General features: G+C 34.0%; 2 protein-coding genes across 2 annotated transcripts; one reads left to right on the top strand and one right to left on the bottom strand.

Annotated features, from left to right (window-relative positions):
- The first annotated feature begins 1355 nt into the window (after nucleotides 1-1355).
- LOC101499653 (glucan endo-1,3-beta-glucosidase 14-like) lies at nucleotides 1356-2980 on the top strand. The gene is made up of 2 exons (XM_004492066.1): nucleotides 1356-1382; nucleotides 2159-2980. Exons 1-2 carry the CDS (start codon nucleotides 1356-1358, stop codon nucleotides 2978-2980), a joined length of 849 nt encoding a protein of 282 aa, XP_004492123.1.
- Nucleotides 2981-15099: 12119 nt separating this feature from the next.
- Nucleotides 15100-16531, bottom strand: LOC101495078 (enoyl-CoA delta isomerase 1, peroxisomal-like). The gene has a single exon (XM_004492058.4). The coding sequence runs from the start codon at nucleotides 16402-16404 to the stop codon at nucleotides 15700-15702; it is 705 nt and encodes a 234-aa protein (XP_004492115.1). The 5' UTR covers nucleotides 16405-16531; the 3' UTR covers nucleotides 15100-15699.
- Between the last annotated feature and the right edge of the window lie 2780 nt (nucleotides 16532-19311).

Raw genomic sequence — 19311 nt, forward strand, 5'->3', positions numbered from 1 at the left:
TTGTCCACTTTTATCTTTTCTGTAAAAACAATCTGTAAAGAAAGTTCTGGAAATCCAGTAGTGTAAACTGGTGACTATCTTTGTTGGTGTGTGTGTTCATCAAGAAGAAGTCTCATCTTGATCTCGTGAGGGTTTGGCGAGTAACTCTAGGGATAAGGTGGCATTGTAATAGAAGCGAGTGAGTTGGATAGATAGGCCATGTGTGAGCTGAACAATCTGTAAAACGTACTCAAGTCGATTCTATTGGAAAGGCTGAAATCTAGTTTAGATTTCAGGACTGGATGTAGGCTATCAAACAGATAGTCGAACCAATATAAATCCTGGTGCACGATTATCTTATCTTTTCTCTTTATTTTGATATTGCTTGAATGCTTATTCTTGTATGTTTGTATTGGTGAATTTCTGTCTTGATTAATCTTTTGAATAAGCATTGTATTTGTACTCTTATATTGATAATTCATGCAATTGTGAATCTTTGTTCCTGAATAAATTCTGTAACCGATCATTGTTAATATGATTAATAATCTTGTAAAATTAGTAAAGACATTTCTCTTATAATTTTTAACAAATAGAGGCCATAATTTCCTACAGTAGAACATGCCATGAACTATGGTTACTACTTAAGTTTCCATATGGATTCATTCCATCTGTAGAAAGTCCAAGCCTAAGGTTCCTTGGCTCATTTGCAAACTCCGGGTACAAATCATCAAATTTCTTCCATTGCAAAGAATCAGTTGAATGACAGAGTTATCCATCACGCTTCCTCTCATCGGCATGACATCTTACATTCTTGCATCATTTATATTAGCAAACAAACGTTTGAACCTTGGAACTATTGGAAGATACCATAACACCTTTGCAGGAGGCTTCTTTGAGCTTTCGTTATAAATGGAATCACCACCCTTCATTTTGTAGCGTGATAGTCCACACCTAGTACACTTATTCAACTTTTCAAACTCATTTCTATACAATAAACAATCATTAGGGCATGCATGTATTTTCCTATACTCCATGCCCATTGGACACAATATCTTCTTTGCCTCATAGTTACGATTCGACAATGTGTTACTTTATGGGAGCATTTCTATCAAAAATTCAAGTAATTCAGTGAAGCTTTTATCTATCCATCCATTTCTCGCCTTCAAGTTGAACAGTCTCAATACCGCAGACAACCGTGTGAAGTTAGTGCATCCCAGAAACAAAGTCTCTTCTTTATCACTGCACAAATTATCATATACATGTGCACGATTAAAGGACTGTTGTCCAACATCACGTATCATGTCCTCTAGTTGATCGCTCATATCTACATTAACTTCCTCTCTTTCTGAGGTATTTGACATGTTTAACTAATCACCATGCCATATTCATCTGATATAATTAAGGTCAATCCCGAAACAAATAAGATGACTTCGTATTTCCTCAAAATGTAATGTATTTTCATTCAAACAAATAACACAAGGACAATATAATCTTCCTTTACTTTCAGGAAATTTTTTTAAAGAAAATTGTAAAAACTCCTCAACTCCCTTTTCATACTCTTCACTCAAACGATTAGCATTCATCCAATTACGATCCATATAATTTGACTAAAGAATTTGACATAGATTTCTTATCTCATATAATTTCATCAAAAGAACTAACTATATACAATATCTTGAGTGAATAAGAGTGAGACCGTATAAATTTGAGTGTAACAATAACGAGATCCTCACCAAATTGGGTGTCTTTAGAAGAAATAACTTTGCTTAAGAAATGTAAATAATGAATGGATAAACTGAGGTTTAAGACTTCATGGTAATGCAATAAATGTAAATAATTATACCATTTAATTAAATACTAATAAATTATAAAAAATATACAATAAATATTTATATATAATTAATAAATAATATTTCAACACTAGCATACTATTAGTACATACTAGTACTAATATTTGAACATTAACTAGTCCTTAAAATCTAATTAACAAGTCATGGTTAACATAAATTGTTAGAATAGAAGGTTTTCTTTCTACACAAAACCATAGCATAAACTATAAAATAAAATAAAAAAATCTAATAATAATTAAATGAAGAGAACACATAACCCCAATTTTCTTGAATTAGATATTTGTTCATATTATTATTATATAAATATATTTTGATATTTTATTTTTCAGATTTTTTTTGTGCAAAACCATGGCCAAAATTTTGGAATAAACTATGGAAGAATAGCAAACAATCTACCATCACTATCACATGTATCAATTATATTAAAATCATTGAATGTGAACAGAATCAAACTCTATGATGCAAATCCAAATGTTCTATCATCATTCTCAAACTCAAATGTGGAATTCATCATAGGACTTGGAAATGAGTTACTTCAAACTATGAGAGACCCTTCTAAGGCTCAAACATGGATTCAACAAAATGTTCAATCATACATTTCAAAAACAAAAATAACATCAATTAATGTAGGAAATGAAATAGTAGGTAGTAATGATGTTGGTAACATCATACATCTTCTACCAGCAATGCAATCAGTTTACAACGCTCTTGTGACACTTGGATTATCTCAACAAGTTACTGTCACAACAACACTTTCTTACAACATCTTGTCAAATTCATTCCCTCCTTCAAATAGTGCATTTAGAAAATATCTTATACAATATATTCAACCACTTCTTAGCTTCCAAGCACAAATAAAATCACCTTTTTTCATCAATGCTTATCCTTTTTTTGCATACAAAGATGACCCGGATCATGCTTTATTAAACTATGTTTTGTTTCAGCAAAACCCTGGATACATTGATCCTAACACAAATTTGCATTATGTTAACTTGTTGTATGCACAAATTGATGTTGTTTATGCACAAAAGAAGTGTTTGTTGGTGTTTCGTAGTTGTTGTAATATGAATGAGAATTTGGAAATGATGTGTTTTGAGAACAGGTTTCATATGATAAGATTGTGTTGTGAGATTGTGGAAGAAAATTCATAAGTTTTTTCTTAAGTTTCGTGTTTCAATAGTTTTTTATATCATTATATGTTCTTCCATCAGGGAAGCAACTTGTGGTCTAAGAAAGAATTTAACTTAACCAAAAAACAGGGGGAAATGAAGCAATTAGTTCTTACATTAGAGAAGAAAAAATTATACTAAATTCATTAATTATTGCAAACAAGAATACAATGATGAATGCAAAACATACACATATACCAATAAAATTCTTAGATTTCAGTATTTAAAATTATATTAATTCTAAGATGTATAAAGCAGCAAATTATTTAAAGCATCCTTATGAGTTTGCTCTTGAAGAGATTTAAAGTATACCTTAAAGTAAAGAAAACTATATAAAATAACAAAAGAGATACAAGCTGAGAGTGATACATGGGAATATATAACATAGTAACTTAAGGAATAGAGGCAATTATAGAGAGGAGTAGCTATCAAACATTCTCCATTTTTCAACCTTTAATGTGGTGACTAAAAAGTCCAAGTAGTTTTTTATCTCATATATATTTTCATTTATAGTTTGGTGCATCATAAAGGAATAATCAATTTACAAAATTCGTATTTGTATAATTGTTTGTATTCTAACTTATTATATTTCCAGCTAAAGGCAAATAAAATAGCTACCCAGCAAAGCAATATAACTGTATAAAATAACTTCATTATTTCAAACAGAAGAGTATGAATACATTAAGCAACAACCAACACAAATCACAAACTCAAATTGACAAATGTGTTAAGCCTCAATCCATAGGCTAAAAAATTATAGCATTAGACTTATTATTAACAGAAACAATATCACAAACACATAGCATGCAGTTTTAAAGGATGGTTGAAAATTGGTGTAACTACTACTACTCAAATGTCTCATCACTTTCATAATTTTTTAGGCATCATTACTTCTCAAATTTCACCATCACTTATGTAGAAATTTCTCCTTCAAATTTCTCCATCAATTAAAGATTAATAATAAGAATAATTAACAATAAAATAATTTTAGATTGTTGAGTAACAAACAAGAATTATTAGAAAATTATCGGAGAAAGCAACAAACACTTCTCGATGGTGAAAGAAATTGACACTTCTCGACGAAAATGCTCCTTGATAGATGAAAGAGGAAGACACAGATAACTCGTCGTCGGTGCTGAAGAAGAAAAACGTTGCGCCAGACCAACTCGTCGCCGACGATGAAGGTTGAAAGTTGCGTTCGATTCACGTTTTCACTGAAGGATGAAGGTTAAAGGTTGAATGATGAAAACGTTGAAGGGGTAAGATGCGCGTGTTTAATTTGTGACTGGGTTTGATGAAGAACGAAGGATGAAGATGAAAAATGGGTTTGGATTCCCAGGTGATTAATTTGTGACTGAGTTTGCAGAAGAGCGAAGGATGAAAAATGAGTTTGGATTCCCGCGTGATTTCTAATTTTTTGGTTAACTTAGGGATTTTTTTTTTTTTTTGTAAACGGCTTGTTAGATCGGTCTAACATAACAGATCTAACAAATTTGTTACTGTCTTTTTTTCTTGCGTTGTCTTTTTTTTTTTAATGTGTATGTTAGAACTGTTCAATTAGAACAGATCTAACAAAATTTACTATAATAATAAATTTACCACCGTTTTTTTTTGTAGTTTTTTTTTTATTTTTAAATATGTATGTTATATCAGTTCAATTAGAACAGATCTAATAAAGTTTACTATAATAACAAATTTGTCACTGCTTTTTTTTTTTTTTGTGTAGTTTTACTTTTTTAATGTGTATGTTAGAACAATTCAATTAGAACAGATCTAATAAAGTTTATGTAAGACCCATAATTTTAAAGTACCATTTATGTATTTTTGGTGTATTTTGGATTTTGGCTCGGAGGCTTTTAAGCCAAAGTTAATAATATTTTTGAGATATTTATTAAAAGTAAGTAATATATATATGTAAATATATATTTATGTTTATATGTGTTTGTTTGGGGGGAAAAAGAAAGGAAAACTAGAAGGAAGGAAAAGGAAAAGAAAATAATATATAAAGGAAGGAAGGAAAAAGGAAGAAAGGAAAAACAAAGGAAAGAAAAAGAAAGGAAGGAAAATTTCAAAACTTCATCTTCTTCCTCTAACCGTGACCCATTTTTCTCCTTCCTCCCATTTTCAGTTTCGTCGCTTTCTTTTCTTCAAAACTAGTAACCCAAGGTTGGGTGAGAGCTAGATCAAGGTTTTCGCAACTCCACTCTTCCTCTTTGATTCGAAAACGAAGAAAAACGGTTTTTGAGATCCAAACACAAACCCCTCCGTTTCTTCTAGATCCAAACCTCATTTCTCGAAGAGATAGAAGGGAAAGTTGCTCACCACCACGCTACGGTGCTAGTGAACTAATTTGGAAGCGGCGTTGCGAGCGGAGATTTTACCGGAATTACTCGCGGTACCGGAAACGCACGTTAAAGCTAACGTTGAGGTAAGGGCTCCTTCCAAACTTCTAGTTTGCATTAGGGACTTATCTGTGGTTGTGTGGGAAGGAATTTGTTAGGGTTAAATGTATCGATTTGGGGAAAAACGAAACTAGTGCGTTATGGGTAAAAACCTTAGAGTTAGGTTTTGTTTATAATGATGAATGTTTCGTGGTAAATGAATTTGAATGTCATTGTGTATGATTATGAGTAAATGAAATTTGATGTATCTGGGTGTTATGTTGGCTTTGATTTGTGTTCGTTGTATTTGGCGTGTCCATACTTGATGTTTGTTAATTGGTGTGGTTGTTGTGAATTATGGTTTGAATGTGAAAGTATGTTTGAATTTGTTTCTGTGGAATTTGAAAACCATTAGAGTTAAACGAGTATTAAAAATGGGGAATCTTTTAATACCTCGGTTTACTTAATGTGTATTTGAGGAAAATGTTTAAGTTAACTGGGCGTTGAGAATGGGGAATCTCTTAATGTCCCGGTTACTTAACGATCGTTTTTGAAAATCATTCCGGTAAATGAGTGTTAAGAATGGGGAATCTCTTAATGACTCGTTTACTGAATATTTTGTGTGAAAATCGTTTAAGTCAAAAGTATATTAAGAATGGGGAATCTCTTAATATGACTGTTTGCTTAACGTTTTGTTTTGAAAATCATTAAGATAAATCGGTATTAAGAACGGGGAATCTCTTAATGACTTATTTAATTAATGTTGTTTGAAAGTCGTTTAAGTTAAATGGGTATTAAAAATGGGGAATCTTTTAATATCTGCATTTGCTTAACGATTGTTGTGAATGGAGTCTGTGTATGCTCATGCATTTCATTTGGTAAATTGTGTCGACCCGTGATAGGTGACACCTTGGTAAACTGTACTGACCCGTGATAGGTGGTACGTTTACGATTTACTTTTTAGTAAATCATGTTGACCCGTGATAGGTGACACCATGGTAACTCTACTGATCCGTGATAGGTGGTACATTTACGATTTACATTTTTGGTGAATTGTGCTGACCCGTGATAGGTGGCACCTTGGTAAACTGTACGGACCCGTGATAGGTTGTACGTTTGCGATTTATATTTTAGTAAATCGTGTTGACCCGTGATAGGTGACACCATGGTAACTGTACTGACCCGTGATAGGTGGTACATTTACGATTCCCGCTTTTTCTTTTAGTAAATCGTGTTGACCCGTGATAGGTGACACCTCGGTAAACTGTACTGACCCGTGATAGGTGGTACGTTTATGATTTACGCATTTTAGTAAATCGTGCTGACCCGTGATAGGTGGCACCTCGGTAATTGGTACTTTGGCCTGCGATAGGCGGTACAATTATGATTTACGGCCCTTCGAGGAGGGTTTTGGTTTGGAATTCCGAGTCCATGCATTTTGGCATATACGCATTGCATTAGGGTGCCTGGCACGCGAGTCATGTTTGATTTGAGTTTATGATTGAGTGATTCGAATTTTGATTTATCGTGATAACTGAGATGAAGGTGTTAAGTGCTATGTGTTGTGTATTGTGTGTGAGTATGATGGTTATCGAACCTTTGTGTGTCGTAGTAATCGCGTAGAAATTGCTAAGTGTTAAGTGGTGAACTTGATTAGGAATGACTTAGGTTAATTCATGAATTTTTGGAAAACTGATCAGGGAAATCGATTTCCCAATCGATTGGATGGGTAAACAGGGACTTGGCCAATTCACAAAATCGATTAGCCAATCGATTTTGTAAATCAGCCTTTTTAAAATCCCTTTCGAAATCGATTGCCCAATCGATTAGGCCTTAAGTCAGGGGCTCAGGAACCAATCAATCGATTTACCAATCGATTGAATTCAGCCCAGGATTCTGTTTTCATTAAGAATCCCTCACCAAATCGATTAGGAAATCGATTGGCTCGAAACCAGGGGCTCAGGAACCAATCAATCGATTTACCAATCGATTGAATTCAGCCCAGGATTCTGTTTTCATTAAAAATCTTCACCCCAATCGATTGCCCAATCGATTGGCTCAGTGAAAATCCTCATTTTTAGTTGTATGATTAATTGCTCATGAATCTATCCATGTTTTGTTTTATCATGTGTTAATTAGGAGATCGAGAACTGCATTTTACCTTCATTTTCATTGGCAATGTACTGTATGAACTTTTCGCACATGGAAAATCCTGTTAAGATGCATGCTTAGTTAAAAAGTTGTTTTGAGCATTCAAAAACTTAATTGCTATGTGTTAACTGTTATTTTCTGGTTGGTGACCCTTTACACTATTGTGGAAATCTGGGCTTTGCCCTCAGATGAGAGTCAGGACGGCCCTACTGGTTCGTACCCTACGGACAGGGATGGAGATGGGAATGCTTGACTGCGGTTGTGTTAGGAGGATCTCACGGGGCGCGTGGAGATTACTCAGGGTGTATAGTTTTTGGTAGGATGATCAGATTAGGATGATGTATAGGGACTAGGGGTCCTTCTTTTTGGTTTGGAGTATTTTAGTTTTGGAAAACTGTACTTATACAAATATTATCAGTTTTATATCATCTTTGAATGGGTTCCATGTACCATTTGATGTTTATGTAGAAATGTTTTGGATTTGTAATTGGAGAAACTTTTCCGCTGCTTGTAAATTATAATGACTCAATTATTTATCCAAAAGCATTTCCTGATTTATTTCCTTGTTCGTTTTTAATTACTTTTAAAAAAAAATATACCCTCGCTTTGAAAAACGGGGTGTTACATTGTGGTATCAGAGCATAGGTTTAGTTTTCTTTGGGAGCTGTGGAACCTTGGTTATAGATTGTAGGTCGACCTATAAGTTAGGAGTTATTATCTGATCATGTGTCGGTTTAGGTGACTTGAGTTGTCAAGTCCAATTTAATTGTGTGTTGTTAGACGGACGTTAGTTTAGAATTTTTTGAAGTAGTGTTAAAACTCTACTTGATGATGGTTCTTATAGGAAACCATGCCGCCCAGAAGGAATGACGCTCCGAGAGCCAACGCTAGGAATGACCAAATGGCGGAGGCTATGAACAACATGGCTGCTTCTGTCGCTGCACAGACCGCTGCCAAGACTCAACGGGATCTTGAAAAGAGGGGAAGAGAGATCCGTGCTGCAGATGGAGGCACTATTTATATGGGTGCATGTTCACCGTGTTCAGCGACCATAAAAGCTTGAAATATTTGTTTGATCAGAAAGAGTTGAACATGCGCCAGAGGCGATGGATGGAGACTCTCAAGGATTTTGATTTCACACTGCAGTACCACCCTGGGAAGGCCAATGTAGTGGCTGATGCGTTGAGCAGAAGAAGTGTATCGGTGTCTTCACTGATTATGGCTAGACAACAAGAGTTGTGGGAAGCTTTTAGAGACTTGCACTTGAACGTAGAGTTTGCACCGGGAATTTTGAAATTCGGAATGATTAAGATCTCGAGTGGACTACTTGAAGACATTGCGAATTCTCAGGATGACGTCTTAATTCAAGAGAAGAGGAATCTAATAGTACAAGGGAAGACGACTGAGTTCAAGATTGGGGCAGATAATGTTTTGCGGTGTAATGGTAGGATTTGTGTACCAGCCATTACAGATATGCGGAAAACGATTTTAGAAGAGGCGCATAAGAGTAAGCTGAGTATTCATCCTGGGGCAACAAAGATGTATCAGGATTTGAGGCAGAATTATTGGTGGCCAGGAATGAAGAAACATGTGGCGGAATATGTATCCACTTGTCTAACTTGTCAGAAAGCGAAGGTGGAACATCAGCGACCCGCTGGGATGTTACAACCTTTAGATATACCTGAATGGAAGTGGGACAACATTTTCATGGATTTTATAACAGGATTACCAAAGACAAGGAGGAAGAATGATTCCATGTGGGTGATAGTGGATCGACTAACTAAATCTGCTCACTTTTTGCCGGTAAGGACCACCTATAAGGTAGATCAGCTAACGGAGATCTACATTGCTGAAATTGTGAGGTTGCACGGGGTACCATCGAGCATTGTATCAGACCGTGATCCGAAGTTCACATCGCATTTTTGGGGAGCATTGCACGAAGCGTTAGGAACGAAGCTACGATTGAGTTCAGCTTACCATCCACAAACGGACGGACAGACTGAAAGGACGAATTAGTCCTTGGAAGATCTGTTGAGAGCATGTGTATTAGACGATAGGGGAAGCTGGGATGATGTACTTCCGTTGATTGAATTCACTTACAACAATAGTTTCCATGCAAGTATTGGAATGGCACCATATGAGGCTTTATATGGGCGCAAGTGTCAAACGCCCTTGTGTTGGTATAAAGACGGTGAGAATATGATTGTCGGACCAGAGATGGTACAACAGACCACAGCTACAGTAAGGAAGATCAAGGAGAAAATGAAGACCTCACAAGATCGCCAAAAGAGTTACGCGGACAAGCGTCGCAGACTTTTGGAATTCGAACAGGGTGACCATGTATTTCTGAGAGTCACACCTACTACTGGAGTAGGTAGAGCCTTGAAATCGAAGAAGTTGACTCCGAAATTCATTGGACCATATCAGATTTCTGCACGAATTGGGCCGGTTGCTTATCGGATTGCATTACCTCCGATACTGTCCAATATTCATGACGTGTTTCATGTGTCACAGTTGAGGAAATATCTCACAGATCCGTCACACGTGATCGAACCAGACGCAATCCAGCTAAAGGATAACCTGTCGTTCGAAGTACCACCCGTGAGAATTGATGACAGGAAGACTAAGCGGTTGAGGACCAAAGATGTTTCGTTGGTCAAGGTGATCTGGAACCCAATTACTGGAGAATTTAAGGCGTTTCGGGTGAAACGGTAATTTAATAAATATCTAGATTTTGAGATATTTGTTAAGTTATATTTATTTTTTATATATGTTTGCTTGGAGGGAAAAAGAAAGGAAAACTAGAAGGAAGGAAAAGGAAAAGAAAATAGTATATAAAGGAAGGAAGGAAAAAGGAAGAAAGGAAAAGCAAAGGAAAGAAATAGAAAGGAGGGAAAATTGAATTTTCCATCTTCTTCCTCTGCACTCACGTGAGCTTTAACCAAAAATCCATCCTTTCTCCATTCTTCGTTTTCGTTGCTTCCTTTCTTCAAAGCTAGTGACCCAAGGTTGGGTGAGAGTTAGATCAAGGTTTTCGCAACTCCACTCTTCCTCTTTGATTCGAAAACGAAGAAAAACGGTTTTGAGATCCAAACACAAACCCCTCCGTTTCTTCTAGATCCGAACCTCATTTCTCGAAGAGACAGAAGGGAAAGTTGCTCACCACCATGCTACGGTGCTAGTGAACTAATTTGGAAGCGGCGTTGCGAGCGGAGATTTTACCGGAATTACTCGTGGTACCGGAAACGCGCGTTAAAGCTAACGTTGAGGTAAGGGCTCCTTCCAAACTTCTAGCTTGCATTAGGGACTTATCTGTAGTTGTGTGGGAAGGAATTTGTTAGGGTTAAATGTATCGATTTGGGGAAAAACGAAACTAGTGCGTTATGGGTAAAAACCTTAGAGTTAGGTTTTGTTTATAGTGATGAATGTTTCGTGGTAAATGAATTTGAATGTCATTGTGTATGATTATGGGTAAATGAAACTTGATGTTTGTTAATTGGTGTGGTTGTTGTGAATTATGGTTTGAATGTGAAAGTATGTTTGAATTTGTTTCTGTGGAATTTGAAAACCATTAGAGTTAAACGAGTATTAAAAATGGGGAATCTTTTAATACCTCGGTTTACTTAATGTGTATTTGAGGAAAATGTTTAAGTTAACTGGGCGTTGAGAATGGGGAATCTCTTAATGTCTCGGTTACTTAACTATCGTTTTTGAAAATCGTTTCGGTAAATGAGTATTAAGAATGGGGAATCTCTTAATATGACTGTTTGCTTAACGTTTTGTTTTGAAAATCATTAAGTTAAATCGGTATTAAGAACGGGGAATCTCTTAATGACTTATTTAATTAATGTTGTTTGAAAGTCGTTTCGGTAAATGAGTATTAAGAATGGGGAATCTCTTAATATGACTGTTTGCTTAACGTTTTGTTTTGAAAATCATTAAGTTAAATCGGTATTAAGAACGGGGAATCTCTTAATGACTTATTTAATTAATGTTGTTTGAAAGTCGTTTAAGTTAAATGGGTATTAAAAATGGGGAATCTTTTAATATCTGCATTTGCTTAACGATTGTTGTGAATGGAGTCTGTGTATGCTCATGCATTTCATTTGGTAAATTGTGTCGACCCGTGATAGGTGACACCTTGGTAAACTGTATTGACCCGTGATAGGTTGTACGTTTACGATTTACTATTTAGTAATTCGTGTTGACCCGTGATAGGTGACACCATGGTAACTGTACTGACCCGTGATAGGTGGTACATTTACGATTTACGTTTTTGGTGAATTGTGCTGACCCGTGATAGGTGGCACCTAGGTAAACAGTACTGGTCTGTGATAGGCGGTACGTTTACGATTCCCGCTTTTTCTTTTAGTAAATCGTGTTGACCCGTGATAGGTGACACCTTGGTAAACTGTACTGACCCGTGATAGGTTGTACGTTTACGATTTACTATTTAGTAATTCGTGTTGACCCGTGATAGGTGACACCTTGGTAAACTGTACTGACCCGTGATAGGTTGTACGTTTACGATTTACTATTTAGTAATTCGTGTTGACCCGTGATAGGTGACACCTTGGTAAACTGTACTGACCCGTGATAGGTGGTACGTTTACGAGTTACTATTTAGAAAATCGCGTTGACCCGTGATAGGTGACACCATGGTAACTGTACTGACCCGTGATAGGTGGTACGTTTACGATTTACTTTTTGGTAAATCGTGTTGACCCGTGATAGGTGACACCATGGTAACTGTACTGACCCGTGATAGGTGGTACGTTTACGATTTACTTTTTGGTAAATCGTGTTGACCCGTGATAGGTGACACCATGGTAACTGTACTGACCCGTGATAGGTGGTACGTTTACGATTTACGTTTTTGGTGAATTGTGCTGACCCGTGATAGGTGGCACCTAGGTAAACAGTACTGGTCTGTGATAGGCGGTACGTTTACGATTCCCGCTTTTTCTTTTAGTAAATCGTGTTGACCCGTGATAGGTGACACCTCGGTAAACTGTACTGACCCGTGATAGGTGGTACGTTTATGATTTACGCATTTTAGTAAATCGTGCTGACCCGTGATAGGTGGCACCTCGGTAATTGGTACTTTGGCCTGCGATAGGCGGTACAATTATGATTTACGGCCCTTCGAGGAGGGTTTTGGTTTGGAATTCCGAGTCCATGCATTTTGGCATATACGCATTGCATTAGGGTGCTTGGCACGCGAGTCGTATTTGATTTGAGTTTATGATTGAGTGATTTGAATTTTGATTTATCGTAGTAATTGCGTTGAAAATGCTAAGTGTTATGTGTTGATTGTTGTGTGTAAGTATGATGGTTATCGAGATCCCAATTGCCGTGGTAATCGCGTAGGAATTGCTAAGTGTTAGGTTGTGAACTTGATTAGGAATGACTTGGGTTAATTCATGAATTTTTGGAAAAATGATCAGGGAAATCGATTTCCCAATCGATTGGATGGTAAACAGGGACTTGGCCAAATGGACAAAAATCGATTAGCCAATCGATTTTGTAATCAGTTTTCGAAAATCCTTTACGAAATCGATTGCCCAATCGATTGGGCCTAAGTCAGGGACTCATCCATATTCGACCAAATCGATTTGGAAATCGATTGGCTTAAAACCTGGGGGCTCAGTACCCACTCAATCGATTGCCAAATCGATTGATTCAGCCCAGGATTCTGTTTTCATTAAAAACCTTTACCCCAATCGATTTCCCAATCGATTGGCTCAGTGAAAATCCTCAGTTTGAGTTAGATGATTGATTTCTCATTAACTTATCCATGTCTTGATTGGTTATGTGTTAATTAGGAGATTGAGGACTTCATTTTACTTTCATTTTTAATTGGCAAGGTATTGTATGAACTTTTTGCATATTGGAAATCCTGTTAAGGTGCATGCTTAGTTGAAAAGTTATTTTGGGCATTTAAAAACTTAATTGTTATGTGTTAACTGTTATTTTCTGGTTGGTGACCCTTTACAATTATTGTGGAAATCTGGGCTTTGCCCTCAGATGAGAGTCAGGACGGTCATACCGGTTCGTACCCTACGGACGGGAATGGAGATGGGAACGCGTGATTGCAGTTACTTTAGGAGGATCTCACGGGGCGCGTGAAGATACTCAGGGTGTATAGTTTTTTGGTAGGATGATCAGATTAGGATGATGTATAGGAACTTGGTGTCCTTCTTTTTGGATTGGAGTATCTTTAGTTTGGAAAACTGTATTTATACTAACATTGTCAGTTTGACTTCTTATTCGAATGGGTTCCATGTACTATTTGTTGTTGTGTAAATGTCTTGGAATTTATAATTGGATGAACTTTTCCGCTGTTTGTAAATTTTAATGACTCGATTATTTATCCAAAGGCATTTCATGATTTAATTCCTTGTTGGTTTTTAATTACTTTAAAAAAATATATATATATACCCTCGCTTTGAAAATCGGGGTGTTACAGTTTACCATAATAACAAATTTGTCACCGTCTTGCTTATTACATTGGATGTATAACAACCGATCTAATATCGACGACGTAACAAGGTTAAAATACACTAGTGTTTAGATTTATTTTTTTGACAATAAAAGAAAATTTAGCCAGAAAAGTTCATATGCCCAACAAATAAATCATATATATGTTTCAAGCTTTGGAAGTAGGAAGCGAGAAAGATGACATCTTGTCTTTTATTTGAATTAAGTAACATTTAAATTTAGTTGTAATTTTATAATTGATCTAGTTGGTTATTCAAATATGAAAATTAGGATTATATAAAGATTGTGAGAAAAATAAATACATAAATGAGGGTTGAGTTGTACTTTATAAAAACTTATTTTAAAAATATTTTTAAAAAATTCTTTTCAAAAGATTAAATGATGAACACTTAGTTTTATAAAATAATATTTTGAAATACTTTGAGTAAATAAAATAAATTTAAATAATGTGTTAGTTGTAAATCAAATTCAACATATGGTAGCTATGTCTAATACATTATTTACTCAAAATATTTTTCTACTATTCAATCAATGAATACATTCCTTGTAAATATATGTTGGTTGTCACGCTGCTTATACATCACAACTTTTTAACATCCACAGAGTCTTCTATCTATTAAGTATCTTTCTCTCACTCAACACTAATAAAATTATGCAAAACAAAGTGCTTAACTTCTTCATCGCTTTAAAAAATTAAAGAGAAGATGTTCTTAAACAATCAAAAAGTCTTTTCAAAACTTCTAAGAGTTTTTACAATTATATGTCTTGAAATGAATTTCAATAGAGTATTATTTCTAAGTATTGTTGACGTTGAAAATTCAAGTCTTGAGTGATACTTATAGCCTATTTGAGACAATAATATTGTTGTCTATAATGTTCTTGCATGCCCTTAAATGTGTCTTCATTCAAGTTGCGGATATGCAATTCGTACATATTTGTAGAAACGATACTTTTTAGGATTTGAAAATCATTCTCTTTTTGTCTTTCGAGCATTCGATATATACTTTTATTTTGTCTTTTTGGCTCATTTTCTAAATTTTAATTCCCTATACTAATAAAAAAAAGAAATAAAAAGAAAAATATTTCAAGAAGATAGATTGTTGACAATAGAGAACGTGCTTCAATTACATAAGGAGAAAATGATTCTTTGAAACTATTAGCTTAAACCAATATTGGTTATGTATATTTCCTATAGATTTCAAACTACTATTTATAGTATTTAGTAGTTAATCTGGCACCATTATTTTCACTAAAACCCAAAGTTTCTTATTGGATTAATTGCAGTTTTGGTCTCCCTATTTTAGTTGAATCGCGAAAGTAGTCCCCCTATTTTATTCCTCCCCAATTTTAGTCCCCAAACAAAATTTTGGTCCAAAACTTGATGAATTGACATTTTTTAAAGTCACACCACACTATTTATAATAATAAAATGCAGGTATAATTATTGCACCACAAGATCTTGTGTCATGATGTGACTTAAATAAATGAAAAAAAAATTCATCAAATTTTGAACTAAAATTATATTTGAAGGATAAAAACTGAAAAGAAATAAAATAGAAAGACTATTTTCGCAATTCAACTAAAATAGAGGACCATAACTTCAATTAAAGCTTTCTTATTCTATTTTTCTTGTAGTAAAGTGAGCCCAACAACCGAAACCTCTGATAATTAAAGTTTGGATCCAATGTTTCTCTCAGTAGTATCTTCAACGGCCCTAATCACGTGACCCAAAATCTTCTTCCGATTCGCAGCGTACACATGTCCATCCCATCCACGCTTCACCAAATCAACGGCCAAACCAACCGCAGCCTTAACCGTCTCCTCAACGCTATCATGTGCCGAGTCGATTATCCCCACCCGCACCGCCTCCTCAGCAGTCATCTTCTCCGCCTGCATCAGGATCCGACGGCGTACCGCAGGTGCTCCGACCTTAGCATCAACGACGGCGATAAACCAAGCCGGAAGAACATGATCAATGTCAAGCTCGCTCATGTAGAGAAAACCTCTATCGGATCGCATCAAAACATAGTCATGAGCGAGTGCGAGAATGTAACCGGCGGCGGAAGCGTGACCGGTGACGGCGGCGATGGTAGGCATAGGGAGAGAGATGAGATCGGAGACGACGGAACGGAGTAAGTCGTCGATGAGGATGATACGATCATTGTTCATGGATTCAGCCTCGTCGATGTCGTAGCCGTTGCAGAAGAATTTGCCATGAGCGGTGGTGATGAGGGCGGAGGAGGTGGTGGCTTCTTGACGGACACGGTGGAGGGCAGATTTGATGGAAGTGAGGAGTGTAGGGTTGAGAAGATGTTCGTTGTTGCCGGTTAGTGTTAGGATGAAGATGTTGCCTTTTTTCTCTAAGCTACACATTTTTGAATTAATTAGTTAATTAATGTAGGTGATTCTTAGGGAGCAAATTCTATGAAAAGACACAAAATCTTAAGAATTGATGAACATTGGGAACTTATTTAATAGTAGTGAAAATATTTCAATAGTTGAATGTTGACTTGTCCATCTTTTGATTTTGAACAAAGACTTTTCAATCTTTATACTTTTCTTTAGGTGAAGTAAGGGTTGGTGTGTGAGGTAGAAACAAGTGAACATTTAGTCAAATATAAGGAGGATAACTCATATATAATTTTTGTCCTAAGTTTTTTGTGGCAAAGATGTAGTGAATAATTAACTTGTAGAATGATGTGATGATTGTCTAAATCCTTCTTGATCCAACAGTTTATACTCATTCATCTATGTATCTTTTTAAACTTTATGATTCTTTAGAAAATGGAACGCCAGTGATTTAGAGTTCAGCTATACTCTTCAAAACTAATCCGTTATCTAATTCTATTTGAAGAAAATAAATGGTTTAACTATTAAAGAGCTCGCGACAAAAACCTAAGAAACTATTAAAAGCTTGAACTTCTTTGAATAAGCTAATGAGCTTTAATTTGACTGGTCTCTTTTACTATACCTTCATACATATACTAGTATATGGTTGTCGTACTCTCACATATATGTTCATTTTACTCTATGTCTCTCATTTAAATATTTTATGTACTTGATTTCTAAGTTTCTATATATGTATAAAAAGATTATGTGAATTGTCCCATAAATATAGCTGATGATAGCGGCAAAGATCATTTCAATCTTTTAAGCAACATTTTTCCTAAAACAAAATATAGTTAACTTACTCCACTATTTGTTATAAATAAAAATAAAAGCATGTAATTTGAGATTAGTGGATTTTTTTTAAGTAGTTTATTGGTTATAACTTATACTCATACACCTTGTGTAATATATATATATATATATATATATATTAATTGTCATGATTTATTATTTAATAAATAATTTATTCTATATGTAAAGAAATACAATTAAATTTTATCACCATGTATTTTACTTGAATAATTATTTAAAAAATAATTTTTAATTTTTTTGGCGTGACAATTATATGAGGGCGACCTATAGCATTATTGTTTTAAATGAACTATTGTGTATTTTGTTTATTGATTAGTTTCGATAATCAAAAAATTGATGTTTTCGATATATTGGTTTTATTTTGTGATGTGTGATTTGCAATGATATTTTTTCTCTTGTTTGATTTATTTTAATTGATGAAAATATTAGTTGAATTATTTAATTAAATTAGAATTTATAGAAATTGTATTGTTTGTTAGTTTTATTTTGTACCAAATAAGTACTCGGTCTAGGAGATACTAGAGTTACTGAGATCTGACTCTCATGTATGAGTGCTCTTGCATAAAAATATTTTTGGTACATCCATCTTTAGTGTAAAAAAAAGTGACTTACTTCATTCATTTTACTCTTCTTCGTGACAAGATTTTATGACAATTCATGGGGTTGTCTTAATGTAGACTTTATGTCATTTGTTTCAACCAATTAAGAGAGGATATAATGTATATTCCCTCATTCTTAACACCTTTAATTCATTTTTGAAAGTAATGTCACAAATTTAATTATGAGTTTTACCTTTTTTGTGCAATTAAGAGAGAACAAAAAAAAAAAAACTATTTGTTATATCTCACGCCTCCCACCCCCTTAAAACCAAAATTATAATTTTATTTTAATTCTCTACAAAAAGAGTTCTAGACAATTTTTAGTGTCATAACTATTAGCAAAAAAAATTAAAAGGTAGACTAGACACATTCATATTCTACTCCCATATCTATTTTTGTTTTCTCCTAAGTTCCCAAATTTTCCATTAAAAAAAAAAATAGTCTCTTTCCTTTTTTTTTCTCACACTATCTTTATCATCATCATTATCTCGAATTACAATAATTAATTAATTACTACTACTACTACTTATATTTATCAATAATTAATAAGTTTTATTGACTCAAACTAATCAATGAGTTAAACTTAATATTTTTTTTATATCTTATAAATAAAAAGAGAAAAATTATAACATATTGATTATAAATTTATTTTAAAACCACTTATAAATGGAACAAATGTTCTGAGAATCAGTAAAAAATCGTTTATTTTTAATAAAGAACAATTAAAATATATTAATTATAATTTTTTATGCTTATATTTTATGACTTTTTTTTCATTAAATGAATCATTAAAATCATTAGAGCGTACAATTCATACACGAGATAAATTTATGTCACTAACTAATTAGTATAATTTAATATGTTTTTATATCTTCCAAATAAAAAAGAAAATAAGTATAAAATCATGAATATAATTTTTATAAAAAAAATCTTACACAAGACAAATGTTTATCATCAAAGAATTAATCAAAATTAGTGCATTTTTAATATCATTGACATAACTATCATAATAATAATAATAATAATAATAATAATAATAATAATAATAATAATAATAATAATAATAATAATAATAATAATAATAATGATAATAATAATAATACACTAACTATAATTTTTTTTTCACACTTTAATTTTATTACAGTTTTTCTCGAAACGAGTCATTAAAGAAGCCGTTATAGCATACAATTCATATACATTACATATGCTTTCAGCAATCAATGAATTAAATTTAGTATTTTTTTATATCTTTTAAATAAAAAAGAAAATAAATATAACATAATGATCATAATTTATTATAAAATCACTCATACATGAGATAAATATTTATAGCTTGTGAACTAGTCGAAATTAGTTTATTTTTTAATATCATCGACTTAATAACATTTATAATATAATAACTATAATTTTTTTTCACATTTCAATTTGTTGACTTTGTTTTTCTAAAAATGAATCATTAAGGAGGCGTTAAAGTGTACAA

Source organism: Cicer arietinum, chromosome 3 (genome assembly GCF_000331145.2).
Source record: "Cicer arietinum cultivar CDC Frontier isolate Library 1 chromosome 3, Cicar.CDCFrontier_v2.0, whole genome shotgun sequence".
Taxonomy (NCBI): domain Eukaryota; kingdom Viridiplantae; phylum Streptophyta; class Magnoliopsida; order Fabales; family Fabaceae; genus Cicer; species Cicer arietinum.